This window comes from Acanthopagrus latus, chromosome 23 (assembly GCF_904848185.1).
Source record: "Acanthopagrus latus isolate v.2019 chromosome 23, fAcaLat1.1, whole genome shotgun sequence".
NCBI lineage: Eukaryota > Metazoa > Chordata > Actinopteri > Spariformes > Sparidae > Acanthopagrus > Acanthopagrus latus.
This window is the reverse complement of record NC_051061.1, coordinates 7,691,012-7,706,285: the sequence shown is the minus strand read 5'-3', so window position 1 is coordinate 7,706,285 and position 15,274 is coordinate 7,691,012. Positions and strand designations below refer to the sequence as shown.

General features: G+C 41.4%; 1 protein-coding gene across 2 annotated transcripts in view; it reads right to left on the bottom strand.

The window, feature by feature from the left end:
• The window catches only part of LOC119014816 (protein shisa-8), a 103,254-nt gene that overhangs the window by 56,481 nt on the left and 31,499 nt on the right, over window positions 1–15,274 (bottom strand). The window contains exon 3 of one of the 2 annotated variants that reach the window (XM_037090307.1): window positions 830–960. In XM_037090307.1, the coding sequence (XP_036946202.1) occupies window positions 830–960 (131 nt within the window). The remainder of the gene's footprint in view (window positions 1–829; window positions 961–15,274) is intronic. The other variant, XM_037090308.1, reaches the window with a different exon arrangement.

Below are 15,274 nucleotides of genomic sequence, written 5' to 3'. Positions count from 1 at the left end.
CCGGCCCCCAGTGTCTGAATTGCTCTAGATTTAGAGGGTAGCTCATCAAAACAGTCGGGGTTTGTTGCCTCAAACATAGCTTAAGATGTCCTAACCTCCCATCAAAAATATAAAATGTTTGTTCCTATAAACACTGCTAGACACATCCTGACTTCCTGTCAAATATACTGAGTGGTGTCACACATACAAATGTCCACTGGTTTCCTTTCTACAATTGTTGAAACACAGTCTTAAACTGCAGTCGGACAGGAAATCCTTTTACCCTATTGGGCAATAGTACTGTTGACAGGGAACTTGTGGAAAGATTGTGGAGTGGCCTAAGGGATAAATGGTTGGCTTCAGGAAAGCAGTTACCTTAAAGTAGCCTTGTCTAATGGATTGAAAGTTGATAGGTACCTTACAGTTTAAATATTTAGCTAAAATCTAAAGATTAACTGTTGAAATGGAGGCTTAGCTAGCTAAAAGTACAGGCTAAATGGCTAAAACATATTTATGTTATAGTTTCAGTTAAAATTGCTAAAATGAATCGATAAACTGTTCAACATATATATAACTGTACATAAGTGATACATGGTCACTAGCTAAAATCATACAGTTGAAATAGTTAGTCAAGTACTGGATAGCCTATCGACATGGTGGTGTCTATGAAGGGCTAACCTACCTGAGTTCATCTAACAGGGAGGTAACACTGCTCTAAGCCGTGTCTGAACTGATATGAACTGCACAACTAGAGTATACAGTGTATAAATGAAGGGATATCTTTAAAATGTCTTATTTTACATCAACTCAGTGTGCTTGCATGCAAACTCAAACAGATAGTCTGACTCACTCATGAAGGACTGACCATTGTTGGAGCGGAGTGCTCTGGCCGAGATGCCGTTGGTCCCGATAGGATGATGAACCCCAGGTCCATCCACCACTCCAGCCTCCCCAGGCTGCTTCAGAAGCTCTGTGAGAGTCCTGGAGGGAGGAAGAAAACAATGAAATTTCACACTCTATAAAAGAGTCCTGCATGAAGACTGAAAAGCAGACAAACCAAACAATCCCAAGCGTCGACACAATGTAAGCAAAGAGGGCTGAAGGGAGTGAAGTGAAGTGCCAGGGGAGACTTTGGATGGATTGAGTTGATGAAAGGTAGAAAAAAGATGTTGAAGTTCATGTGGACATAATACTGAAATCCATTATTAAAAAAACAAATAGCCTTCATCGTAACAGCTATACCTAAGGAAGAAGTTTGAGACAGATTGTTCATATCTATCAAAACTGAAAACGTTCAGAATTGACTTCAGCGCAGTGGAAATGAGGATGAAAAGGATAAGTCTCTGGATGTTCGCCAGCTGGGAGCATCAACCGTTTATAAAATATAAAGCAACTTCCCCTCTTGCCATCTTTTATTGTTTGATGCCTTTGAAGGAGTTCTGATGCCTCCTCAAAACTGGAACACAGGCAGGAAAAAGCCCAGCAACATGCAGATTTAAGCACACAGAACCGTCAGCTGTAAACAAGGACGGGGGCTGTGTTTGGTACGAGACTGCAGGTTTGTCGGTTTCATTCTGCTCAAATAGCCTATAGCAGGCGAGTCTACACAGCTAGCTTAAAGAAATGTGTTAAAACAGTTACCTTATGCTATGTCATTAGTAGATAGTGCATAACTACACCTAATGGACAAATTGCTAAAACAATTATCCTAGCTAAAATTGAAAGCTAACAGATACATAAGTCATGGATAACTGGTGTTATAACTAAAGTAATGGATAAAAAGATAGTTAGGTAGAAGTAATGTGCGCTATTGTTGTTAAATAGCTAAACGACAATCATTAACAGTTGAGTTAGGTCTAGTTAGCCTAAAGTAATAAATTAATGGTTACATTAAAGTGCTATAGCTAAAAGACAAATAGCCTAGGTAACAGGTAACTGTTAAAATGACTAAAGTAATGGATAAACAGATTGTGAGCTAAAGGTTATGTGGGTAAATAGTCAATGCATGATGATGCATGAGTTGTTAAAATAGCTCAAAGACATTGATGAGCAGTTGGAACAGTTAGCTAGTAGTTATGGATAAACAATTTAAATAGGCTCGATTTTAACATAAAGTATGGATAATCTGTTAATAGATAGAAGTGAAAGATAGATATGTTTAATAGTTACCTAAAAAATTGGATAACGGATACATGGCTAATGGATAACTAAAGTGAATTAATAACTAAAGCTGGCGTATTCATAAATGGTTGAAATTAATGGATAGTGGGGTGTTGATGAAGATGAGCTTGAGTTCATCTGGCAGGGTATGAGGGGTTATTCATATCTTATGTATGAATAACTGGTTTATTTGTTGGACCATTTATTGTGGTCTAACCTGTATTCACAGATCATAAAAGCAATTTCATTTCACATGGATTAATTCTTTCTGTGCAAGACAGTAGAGGGAAATTACGTTTTTACCTGAGCTGTTGTTCCACTCAAATAAACTACTGTGTCAGACTGTGTCTTATACAGCGCTGCATCATTGCCATATGTGTGATTGCAGTTTGATTGCTACAGGAAACAACTCTGGTGGAAACTACAGGATATTACTTGCCCTTTCAGAGTTTTAGCTCCCAAATGTGCTTCTGCCACTACTGAAACACTGTTTTCAATAAAATAAATGAAAAAAACAAAAAACAAAATATGGAACCTAAATTATCAACACCTGCTAGACATTTTTTTCTGCTCATATAAAAAGTTTTAACTTCATTTCCACTGCTGACCTCAAAGACTCGGTTTTACAAACTTTCCAGTATTTCTGCACATTCATGAGGCCTGGAAACAAGCAAATTCTCACCGTCAACATGTTCCCATTGACAAAATGACAGCAGCACAGTAAACAAATCAGCTGAGACCCGCGAGCTTCTATCAAGGGGGACCCATAAATATTTCCTCACTGTTTATCTCACTGTTGAAACCTTCTGAAAAGCAGTCGAGCAATTGACTTTTTATTAGCCCGCTGTGAAATGACTGCCTGTGGTCACGGGAGCAGCCAGCATTAAAACATGAACACCTGTATTATATAATGCAATTCCACGCAGTGGACTTGCAATAGTACTCATGTAAGAATAAAGTGTTTCAGTTTCGTTTTGTTTTTTTTGTTTTTTATGCTTGTGTAGATTCCTCTAAACTGAAGGGACAAAATAACAGGAACACTAACTCTGAGCCAGTCTGGGCTGGGTCAACATATCGACATCGCTATGATTGCTTTGGTACTTGGCCTCATGCTTAGTGTGTGACTCCATCATAGCAATGCCAATATATCATAGTATAACATCTATATACTTAAAGGGGCACTCCAACAATTTTATATGTGAAGTCTATTTGCTTGCCACGAGGAAAACAATTGTATAAGGTTTTCTTTTGCTCTCATAATAAGATCCTTGTGTTACTGTATGAACTGGACAATTTAAAATTTAAGTGCATTTACCAAGCAGACACTTCAACTGAGATGAGCTGTTAAGTTGCTTTTGCCCGATTGACCTGGATAACATGTGGGGAGTTAGCATCAAACTTCTGATTTGTTTATATTTGTATGTCTCATAGGCTACGTATCATACTGAAATTCTACAAAAGGTGTCATATCATGGTTGACATTATGTGTACATGTACGACCTGACCCTTATATCACAAGGCAGAGGGGTAAAGGTGGATCTACAGGTGAAAGGCCTGCCAGCGACCATTTTTCAAGACTGTGTTTCAATATTTGTAAACGTCAAACCAGATGTTGGAATGACCAATGCCATTCCAACATCTGCATGCGTGACACAAATGGATATTTTTAAGGAGACCTCTATCAATCTATGTTTGGATCTTTGTTACAGGAAGTCGGGACATCTTCATCAGGTCTTTTTAACGAGAACTTGGGAGGAAACATACATTGCCAACATTTATTCTGGTGATGAGGTTGGTTGCTTTGAGGGAAATAGAGGTCATAGCCTTTTTGGTGGGGTTATGGCAGACGTTTGCAGATGAGCCGAAGATGCGATCAGTTTTTGTCTTTGTAGGCGAAAATCAATACATGAATTTCTGGAGTATCCAGCTCAGACAAAAGCAAACAAAGTAACTGACAAGGCAGGAACATGCTGTCCTTTCAGTCGTACATTACAATCACATTTCTACTCAACGGAGTGCTGATTGATGCTGTTTAGAGGAAAGAGCCGTGTGGGTCTTTCCAAAGCAGACTTTATGTTGCTGCACAGATGCATCAAAAATATCGAGTAGGAAGAATCTGAAATGAAATTGGTATTTCTTTCCTATTCTGTGACGCTTTTCTCACTGCTACAGCACTTTTAAGCAATCTTCAGCTACTCCGGTGGAGCTGCACAGCGACTAGCATTCATCTGCGCTTGTGCCGGGAAGCTCCCCTGGCGTGAATGTGGGAAACATCCGGCTCAGCAAAACCTCTCATGGATAAGGTCAACATCGGGACAGCGTTCGTTCGAAATTAGGCCCATGCTGAGAAGAAAAATGACACTTTAATGATTTCCAAAGGGGAAATTGGTGCATTGACGGGCACGCAAGGACAATAAATACCCATAAAGGCGTCCTCGACCTGGACGCCGTGGATGGTATCTGCCACAGGAACACATGTGCTCCACTGACACACACGCTTTACATTTTCTGCTTGCTCGCCAATCCATTTCTCTCTCTCATCTCATCAATATCTGTCCACTTCCATTCCAGTACTTCATTTGTCTTCCACTCTCATCCCCTCCCCTCTCATTCTCAGCGGTAATAAAGCGAGCTGAAGCCGTCTCTCCCCTCCCACTCACTCCACATCTCTTCCCCTCGTCCCCCTCCAGAATGTTTAGGAGCGCTATTGTTGAGTACTTGTTGTTCCCGACGCCCTCCATCTCCCTGCAAACATCGTTTCTTTCTTTCGCTCCTCTCCCGTCTGTCTTATCTTCTCAACTTTCTGCATTTGACTCCAGCCACCCTCCAGCCTGTCCTCCCCCAAGTTTCTCTTCCCCCTCCCTGAGGAAGCTGTCACATAAACTACTTCAACTTACAATATTAGCACTCTTACAAATGATATGAAGACATCAGAGCCATCTATAAGCACACAGACAAGAAACACACTTACACAAATCCTTAAATGTTTGTACAATTTGCAATCGAGAGATCTATTACGCCGCGTTAAGACAAAGGCCCGGCTAAATGCCTAAAAATGTGGAAAATACAAAGCAAATCGGCACCACTTAAGTATCGATTCAAACGCTGTGTAAATCCCGGATCAGAATAGCATCCACCCAGTCTTTATGCCGAGGGACATCTGGCTCTTTCATGATAAGGGTGGGAGCTCTAAGTGTTGACATCAAGCAAACTTCAAACAGCAAACACACTTCTGACGCAGATATAAGGCAGGATACCATGCAGCATGCTGCAGGCCCACACACAACAATGCACACAGAAACACACCACGTTCCTCGTTTGGCGCTTCTCTTTTCTCTCACTGTGTTTACTGATATGCACCAAAGTTTAAAATACTACCTGATTCTGCTCTGCCATCTTCATTATGAAGAAATGTATTTTTCAGATCCCCTTGCGAAAGCATCGGGCGTGTTATGAGACGACAGGTTAAACACATTTTCTCTTTGAAATATGTTGTTTCATGTAGCTGCGTGCACCCGCTGGATTTGAAACTAGGCCGCTTAAGCTGAGGTGATGTTCCTGAGCCACGTCCTCATCAATCTCTAAAGAGGGGTGTGAATACTTCAGAAAACCTCAAACATAACACGTTACATAATCTATTGTAATTTTCTTACAAGACATATGAAAGCCCATATCTGCAGGTAAAGAAAAAAATATATTCCCATGGTAAATCAGTTTAAATGAGATTAAAATCAATAATAATGACTGTTTATCTAATAATTATTACTCTCCTCTCATAATTTGGGCTTTTTATCCAACAATTATGATTTAGCCTAGGGGGGATTACTTTTAAAATTCAAGGCTAGGTTTTCAGGCTTTGACTGGTGGAAATGGGCTTCCACATAGATATGTTCAGCCAACATGGTAGCCAGTGGTATAACTGGCATTATGCTTCAGTTAAATGGGAAATTCCCAATAACCCCTTTTAATAGCCATCATTATAAATGCTAATTTTATAGTAAATTAACCTTTATACATTGTTTATTGTTTGTTGAAAGTAAAATAACTTAATTTCAATTAACTATAAATGCATCATTTACTCATGATGGTTTTCATAAAGTGTCACCAATTTGTTTACCCAAAATCACACTATTGATTGCATTATGGGAAATGCAGGATATAGTGTTTATGGAGTGTTTATTTCTAGCAGCCACACTTTATTATCTGGTATTGTTTCAAAGTCATTGTGTCTGAATGACCTGGATTAGGTAGAACAACAGCTGGCTTCTGAGCAGCTACTGTCCAGGGTGTACTTCGCCTCCTCGCACATTGCATGCTGGGATACTTCCCAATGTAGTCTGACACTGCAAAGTCACTACTTTGATCATTGTATGAGTCATTTATGACTCATACTAATTACATTGTGACTCTTAAAGCAATGTCCATTTTTCATTCTTTCAGTCCATGTTGTTACATTTTTCCATCTCATTTGTTTTATATATATATATATATATATATATATATATATATATATATATATATATATATATATATATATATATATATATATATATATATATATATATATATATATAATATAAAGAAGTGTTGTTCTTTGAACTGTATATTTATTGTTGATCAATTTCACGTGGCCTGCACCCACACAGTGCGCGATGATCCATTAAAAAATGGATTTTCCCTGTAATGCAAGATATGAGTTGAATAATGAATAAAAAGGCTGATGCACAGAGACGGTACAAAGCTCATAAACACAAATGATTCAGCAGAAGCCAGTAAATATCTGCCACAGAGGGGTTTTAATCCCGTGGGGTTCGGTGGAACTTCTGGAAAAGTCCAAAGAAGCCTCACTAGGCAGTCTGGCAGGCTTAAAGCACCACATGCTCAGCTTTGTCTCGACTGAGACTGGCTTAAATAATGCAGTGGAGGAAAACACAAAACACTACAAGCCACTCCTGGTATCCCCCAAAATTTGATTTTACAGAGCTGATTTTACTGAGCCCGCCGACTGAGGACGAGGATGAATATGTGTGGTAATTGCTTCCAGTGGAGCCAGACATTCACCATGGCAGAATCTGTTCAGTCAGGCGCAATTAGGGATCATTCAGACGTTTATAGGAGAAACGATTAGCTTCTGAAAACTGCGCTGATATTCACGCAGTATAAACCTTCTCAGGGCTGAAACATGTGGCACTTGATCAGGCTGCAACAACTCAACACTGTCTTTATTAAGCTCTGCCCTCTAAATCTAAACAGACTTCAGAAGAGAAAGATGAGGCTGCTAAAACAGGTTTAGCAAGTGCATTTTCTTTACTTTATGAGGGGAGAAAGGATGGGAAGAGGGGACCTGCTCCTCTGACATTTAAGAGTATTTAACACACATTGTTCTAGGGTATCAAAAGCACTGGAAAAGGTGTGAAAAATACCTGGCACCTGGCCCGCTGACTGGTCAGATATTTGCTCTCTACCGATTGGACAGATCTGGTGTTCACTACGGCGCGTTGCTATGACGACCAGTACTATTAAGCGAGGCAAGGCGAGATGCGCTGTGCAGCCGGTACAGGTCAATCACGGCATGCCATCGAAACAAACCTATTTATCTGGTTCCGAAAAAATAAAAACAACAAAGGTAAGTCTTTTTTTTCATGATGTGGGTGGAGATGGAGCTTTAGTTGGCTTAAGTGTTACTTTAGGAAAGTGCTAAAATAAAATGTATATGTCTGACTAAAGTGAAAACCGTTTTGGTGAATTGTTGCAGGTCCAGTTTGTTGGCATTACATTTGTGAAGTAGGGTGTGTTGTTAGGCAGATGTCTGTCATGTCTGCTGGATCCTCATCTTTTGGGGTTGTGTGCTGGGGCAGCAGGCTGAGGGCAGCAGACGCCAACAAGATCAGTAGGATCATCAGGAAGGCTGGCTCCGTCCTGGGGGTCCAACTGGACTCTTTGATGGTGGTGTCTGAGAGGAGGATGCTGTGCAAATTGCATAGTATCCTGGACAACAACATTCACCCTCTCCACCAGGTGCTAAACTCACACAGCAGCACCTTCAGCAGCAGACTCATCCCACCCCGATGCAACACGGAACGCCTGAGGAAGTCTTTTCTCCCTCAGGCCATCAGACTGTTTAATGCATCCACATCTGGTCGCAGGAGGGACAGTGGAGACACTGTCACCTGAGCCAAATCAAATCAATATCATTCCCCATCACTTCCATCACTTATTGAGTGTGCACTGGACTTAGTAAATTGCTGCTATTTCATGCTGCTGCTAAATTTACTATTTTTATCTCCTTATACCACTTGTCACTTTATTCAATCTTATTGTGTACTTTTTATTTCAGTTTATGCTGCTCACTGTTGGTTTACATTCTGTGTACTTAGTAACTGTTTATTTTGTTTATTTATTACTTTACTACTATTTATTACTTTGGTATTCCTTTCTCACTTTACTTTACTACTGTTGCACAACAATTTCCCTCGGGATAAAAAATCTTGAATCTGGTGGGAGCTGCTGGTCTGTCATAGACCTACTTTAGGAATATTTTAGCGTGTCCTCAGTTTATAGGTCTCTAATGAAACATTTCAAATTGTCACAGGGAAATGTAATCCATTCCCACTAATGTTGCAGTGAATGTGCCCTTGAACACTGTTCTGCCACAGCAAACTCTCCAGTGGAGTAGCTCAGCTAAAGGCTCACTTTATGAGCTCATGTAAGCACTTATTGTTTTGTTGTTACGACATGACAGAAAACTCAAAAGGGAGATTAAAGAGTTCAGCATGATTAAGTCATTCCCTCACTTGCTCACTGGTTTGCTCGCTCACTCAGCTGCGTTAAAAAATCTGCAACTGTAATGTCAATTGAGCGAGTGGGTTGTGTGATGGAATTTAATTTGCAAGTATTAAGGAAAGACACGTCCTTTTTGTGTGTGCTGGTCTGAAAAAAAACCCAAACACTTCATGTCACGCAACTCTGGAGGAGAGGGGAAGGCGAATTTTTATTTCAAGGTCAAATTGCCTCAATCACTGTGAAACCAAATCACTACGCTCTTGTACTGTACAATTGGTGCTTATTAGTGTATTACAACCTTGCAGCGGCCTCGTCCTGATTGTGTAACGAAATGTGCACTATTGTTTTTCAATTGTCAGAGAGTGTTTCGTGCTAAAAATAAAGTGAGAAAAACACCCCACGGTCGTGTAATAAGACATTCAGTATTGTTCCGTATCACAACGGCAAACAAACACACAGTGGTGTGCACAAACACATTTACTCCCCTGGGTCTATAACACAGCATTTTGTGGCTGAATCACTCTTCACTGTCACAGCAGGTTAGTTTATATTACACGGCCCCCCCACGGAGGATTCCAGGGCCCTGTAACCTCGCATGGGCCTCAGCGTGGAGATGCAAGCCTGCTGTTTTCAAGCAGCGCTGCTGTATAATTGTGTGTGAAGCCGCTTGCCACCTACAGTTGCGCCAGCCGACCAACCTACACAAACAGAAAAAACACGGATCATGCCCGCAACACACAGCCAGTGTCCTACCTACATTGTGTGCCTAGAGGGAGTTAATTGATGCCACACAGTGAGTGAGTCACCCTTTAATTCTCATGGGTGGTAATTTAGAGAGGTTACAGTGGGTGGGAATTGTGTGTGTGTGTGTGTGTGTCTGTGTGTGTGTGTGTGTCTGTGTGTCTGTGTGTCTGTGTGGTTACCGATGATTTCACAAAAAAAAAAAAAAAATCTGGGACAGGCGAAAGGAAATTCAAAATGAGTGCATGTGAGTTTAGGAGCATGCGGGGGCTTTTTTTCTCACTGTGTTTCACAATTAATTGGAAATGTGAGACCCCGAATCACAAAAGCGAACACAAACAGCCTTCTTCATTACGGCCTTTTGACCAAGTGATCTGATTTTCCAGGGACTTCAAAATTCAAAATTACAGGCTGCGCTTGAGTGATTTGTTTTCGTGTTTTCGATTTAGTCTGGTGTTTCATACAGCGAGGAGCCGCTCTGTCCGATTGTCATGTAAATTAAGCTGAAGTTCATATTTATTGTTGCCTCCTTCTTTTGAGCCAGAATTTTAAAATGAATCCTTTGTCAGCGAGAGGAGAAGGCAGGAGGATATGTAGCATGGTGTGTGTTTATCTGTCTCTCCATCACGCCCTCCTTCTCTTCTTGTCTCGCGGTGCTATGAAATGACGGAGCCAACACTTGAAGTCTCTCTTCATCAGTAATTCACTGCACTTCATCAGAGGGAGGCAACACACACGCTTAGACAAACACACACGAGGCCAGATAGATAGTAGGCTAAACGGACACTGTAGTGGTGGCGTGCATTATCTCAGAGGGGGTCTGATACACCAGCCCCTCTGACACAACAACACTGGCGTACTAGCCGGTGCGTGTGCTCGTGCACGCGGCAGACCCGCAGATATGCTGCGGCTGCCAGATAGTGCACCCTTGTAGGCTTGGTACAGAGCCTGGATCTGTCTCCCACCCTGCTGTACTCCTATTAGAGCTGACAGCTGCCAAATAATGTCCCTTGGCATGGCTGAGTGCCTGCAATGCCAGGGTCTGTTTGTGCTCATGCATAGTTTCTCATCCACTTGCATGTGTGTGTTCGCATGTTTGTAACCCTACAGGAAGAGTTTCATTCCATAACACTGCATTAAAATTGTACCAGTCACGTCCTACAAAAAAAGAAAAATAGGTCATTTAACATTAAGGCTAAATGATTATTTCAATATTGTATTTGTATTGTTAATTTCTTCGTCTATTGTTGCTTGTTTGACAGGTTATTTCAATATTCATTTTGTCTGCTGTGAAGTGTTAATTACAGTCAAAGCTTAGAAAATGAAAAGTCTTATTTAAACAAATCAGGCTTCTCTGAGTGATAGCATGGCATGTAAGAGCCTGCAATCCCAGTGGAGCTGTCAATGAAAACCATGATAACATTTTTTTTTATTTATTTTTTTTTTTAAAAACTCTCAAAAAAACAATAAAGGTGGACTAATGGACAAATTTTTTTTTGTTTTCATGAAAAGTCTCATTAAACAACCTTCAATCATCTATAGACCCACACAGATAGCACCCTCTACTGTCCAGGGCAATCTCCTCTTCAGCAGTAGATCTAGTAGCTTGACTCATTGCATTCACATTTAGTCTCTGCTGGTAATTTTAGAAAATATCAATTTTACCAGATGGAAAAATAACAGATTTATTCCAACACGTACTTATGATTGCACTTGACAGGCTGCAACCAAACTACTACGATGACATTTTTAGAAAGGTAAGCTAGCGTGAAGGTAACAGTGTGTTGGGGTAAGGGTGGATGTTAATGTTACTAATAAATGCTATCTTTTGTGGTTTTATCAGAAATTAGTGCAGTATTAACACCAGCTAAATCTTCCTTTGGAAGGAGTAATCATGTCTGAAAAGTGTAGCCAGGTGCCTGGAACCTGCATTTTTGCTAATGGCCAGCAGGGGCGTTTTCACTGGTTTTAAATCAAGTCAAATTGCATGTAAGCCTATGAGAAAATGTGCCCACTTCTCACTTAAACTATTACCTCTGTAAACAGTGTTCAGATGAGTTTATGGTCTTAATCTCTAGTTTCACTTCAACACAGCGTGATTTTCTTTTGGGAAATGTTGGTACAGTTAGGATAGCTGCCAACTGCAGTTAGCAGCAGTTAGCAGTTACCCTGGTGATATGCTGCCCCCTGTTTGTTTTGAATCTGACTGGCTGACAATTCTTACATAGTACACCTTTAAACAGGACCATCATTTTTCCAAATGAACATTACGCTGTGTTGAATTGCCACTAGCGCTTGAGATAATACACTCATCAGAACACTGTTAACAGAGGTAATAGTTCAAGTGAGAAGTGGGCTTTCGATAGCTTAGCTAGCTGTGCAGCTTGTAGTCCGAGCTAGGAGTTTGCGAGCCGGGGCAGGGTAGGTGTTAACGCCATCAGCACAGGAGCTTTAGATCGGGTTAGGGTCAGGGCTAGCTGGTTAGTATGCAACTAATATGTGAACAGTATATGACTTTGCAACAAGATACGCAATTCTTATTCACATTCTGTTGATGATTTTAGTGGATTTTGAAGTGTTTTAACTGTTCTTACTTGTTACACCTTTAAACCAAAAAAGATGATAAATCAGGGTATGCTTTAGTAAACTGCTATCATAGCGCATCATCAGTTTCTTCCCCAGCTCTACCCTTTCAAACCAAGACGGTAACGAGCTTAGTCCACAAACCAATGGATAAAATGCATTTAATTTTCCTTGACGAAAATGAAGAATGTGTGGCAAAAACAAGTTCGATCAAAATGAATCAATACGGTGTCCTCATGGACTCATAACTTTCTATAAAAAGGCTGTTTTCACTTCAATGTCCATCACGCCTGATAAAGAGAAGCCTAAATTATCCTCACTTTATGTTGTCAGTTATTAGTGCAGCTCTCATCTCCATTTCAACATCTCTGACAATGTGACAGAAACGACGATGAGGATTTTTGGTGGGGTTTGATTCACAAGTTCTTGCATCACTGATTTAACGCACCAGCGCGCCCCGCCCAGGCAGAGCAGTAAAACAGTCATAAAACGAACAAATTCAAAGGCAGCGTGCTGGGAGCCGCGTGAACCAGTCGCTGGCAGGATCTCAGTGCCGAGGCCGTGGCGCTGCTGACGATGATGTCACAGAAAATGCCATATGTCAACCTCTGAGTCACCGCCTGCACTCATTATTTTTGGGCCCGTCTTTATTTTAGAAACAACAAAACACACGCGCGCACACACACACACGTAGATTAGTTCTCCTCAAGGGATTTGTTCATCAGCGTGACGCACACATAAACCCACGCATGAACACACACACGGACACACATGCACACACATTGTCGGCAGCGCATTAATTATCGTGTGCGGCCTTTGACATTATTGATGACATATAGGTCCTCAGTATGCTTTGATCTTCCCATCATCCATCTTTACATTGAGATAGACAGGATAGTATTGATCTGTGTAATCAAATATCAGTCAGTGTCAAAACGGCAACTCATTGGGAGAGCTCGTCGAAGAAGTCATTATAGATCTACATCAAATAGAACATATATACGGTAGATGGTTTTGCCACGTACCAACAACTCTATCATTATTTGGACCAGCGTTATTTTCTTTATAATAATTAATCAGAGTTTAGACTGGTGCACATGCGCTGCAGCTACTTTTATTTTCCTTTGTCGAGCCTTTTGTAGTGTCTGCTGTTCGCTCCAGCCAGTGGGGTCAGCAGCCTGACCATCCATCCATTAGACGTGGACACCGAGATCAATTCACCGCTTTGTGCCTTTTATAGATGCCCCCAACACACAACCTGTAAATGTCATGTACTGTAAATATGTCATGGTCAGAGGCAGCATTGATGAATTAGCAATACCACGGCACTCTATCTCCTGTGCACAGCGACAGGCTGTTCGCGGTGTGTGAACTGGGGAGTTAAGTGACCTTGCATTACATCCGCAGGCACGGACACATGGCGCTGGCATGGCCAGTGTGATGGTCATTCTCCCTGGGAGTGCTTTGCTCGGTTCAGGAAGGTGAGACACATACACACACACAGATGTGTACAACTGAAGAAAAACAAAAAACAGGATGCACGGATGAGCGGCGGATCTTAACTCTAGCTCATTTTGGGTGCCGTTTATGTGAGCACTGGGATGTGGCAGCGCTGCGTCTCCCCAGATGGGTGCTATTTGTGGCTAAGGGGATACAGCTGGTCAGCCAGCAATTTGAACTATCAAGTGACACGCAAACAGCTTGATTAGACACTCAGGGCCGGCTGATGCACAAGAACACATCTACAGATCCTCGTTTCAGGTTTTTGCATCGTTATGGTGTCACATCAGGTCAGATTTATGATTCAATAACCATTTATGGGCTTTTTGTTTTTGTTGTTGAACAGAACCGCTCACTTTAACAATATTGTTCCTAATCAATACTGAGCAGAAGACTCGTTTTCTTAAAATCCACATGTATTTCCACATTTTGGGAAATATGCTTGTGCCTCAGACACCCTGAGTTACCAGGGGAAACTTTTGAGAGTGACAGCACACAACCAAGAAATACTATGAGCCTCCATAGAACTACAGTTCTCTAATAACAGCTTCATGGTCAGGTTGACGGTACGTTTTTTTTGTAACAGGGTGAACCTCTTTCTGCTCTATGCACTGTAACTTCAGTGAGAGGGCAGGATCACAGTGTCACATACAAGTTGTCAACACATAAAATTGTCACGATGCAATGAGTTTTGTTTGTGGTTAGCGCCTACATTACATTTGACAAATTGTTACAGACTAAGCTACCTTCTTTATATTGCTGCTTTAAGCTCCGTTTTGGTCTCCACCAACTCCTGAGGGAACTATCTGGCTTTTTTAGCAGCAAAATGACCCACTATGTTCACAAGCCAGTTTCTAACTTTGTGTGTCTGCTATTTGTGTTAGCTGTTAGTGGCCCTGACACCCCAGCGCATTGCTTTATATCTCTTGATGCCTTTAATCTCCCAAGACCGACTTCCCCCCTTGTCTGATCATGGTAGCTGTGTTGCTCACGCAGTTTAGACAAAACGTCTCACTGCTACGCTGTTTGACGAAGTACAATACATTTGATGCAATGCAATGTAACGCAACGGAAAAAAGCAACAGTACAAAAAGGCCTCGCAATGCAGCGCAACAGAAGTGGGAGCCAGGAGTCAACCTGTGTTTAGCTCATAACGCACGCTCACTCATGCACAGACAGTCCCTTCACACCGCATCCAACTCAAAGTTCAACCTTGTACACACACTTCAAAGCCGTGCGCAATATGGAGTTTGTCAGGGGGTTTACAGGCGCACACACAAACACACACACACGTACACTGAGTGCAAGGACACCCTGATGATGCGGTATAATATACTAATGGAGAAGCAAGTCTTACAGCCAATTCTTGTTCCTCATTTGTCATGAAATCAAACGCACACACGCGCGCGCACACGTGTACAATAAGTCTGATCTTGGCTTCACATGAGTGAGTGTGTAGCTACAGGGTGGGTCACATCAATGACTCTAATCTATCAACCTGTCCAACTTGACTTCTAATTCCATCCAC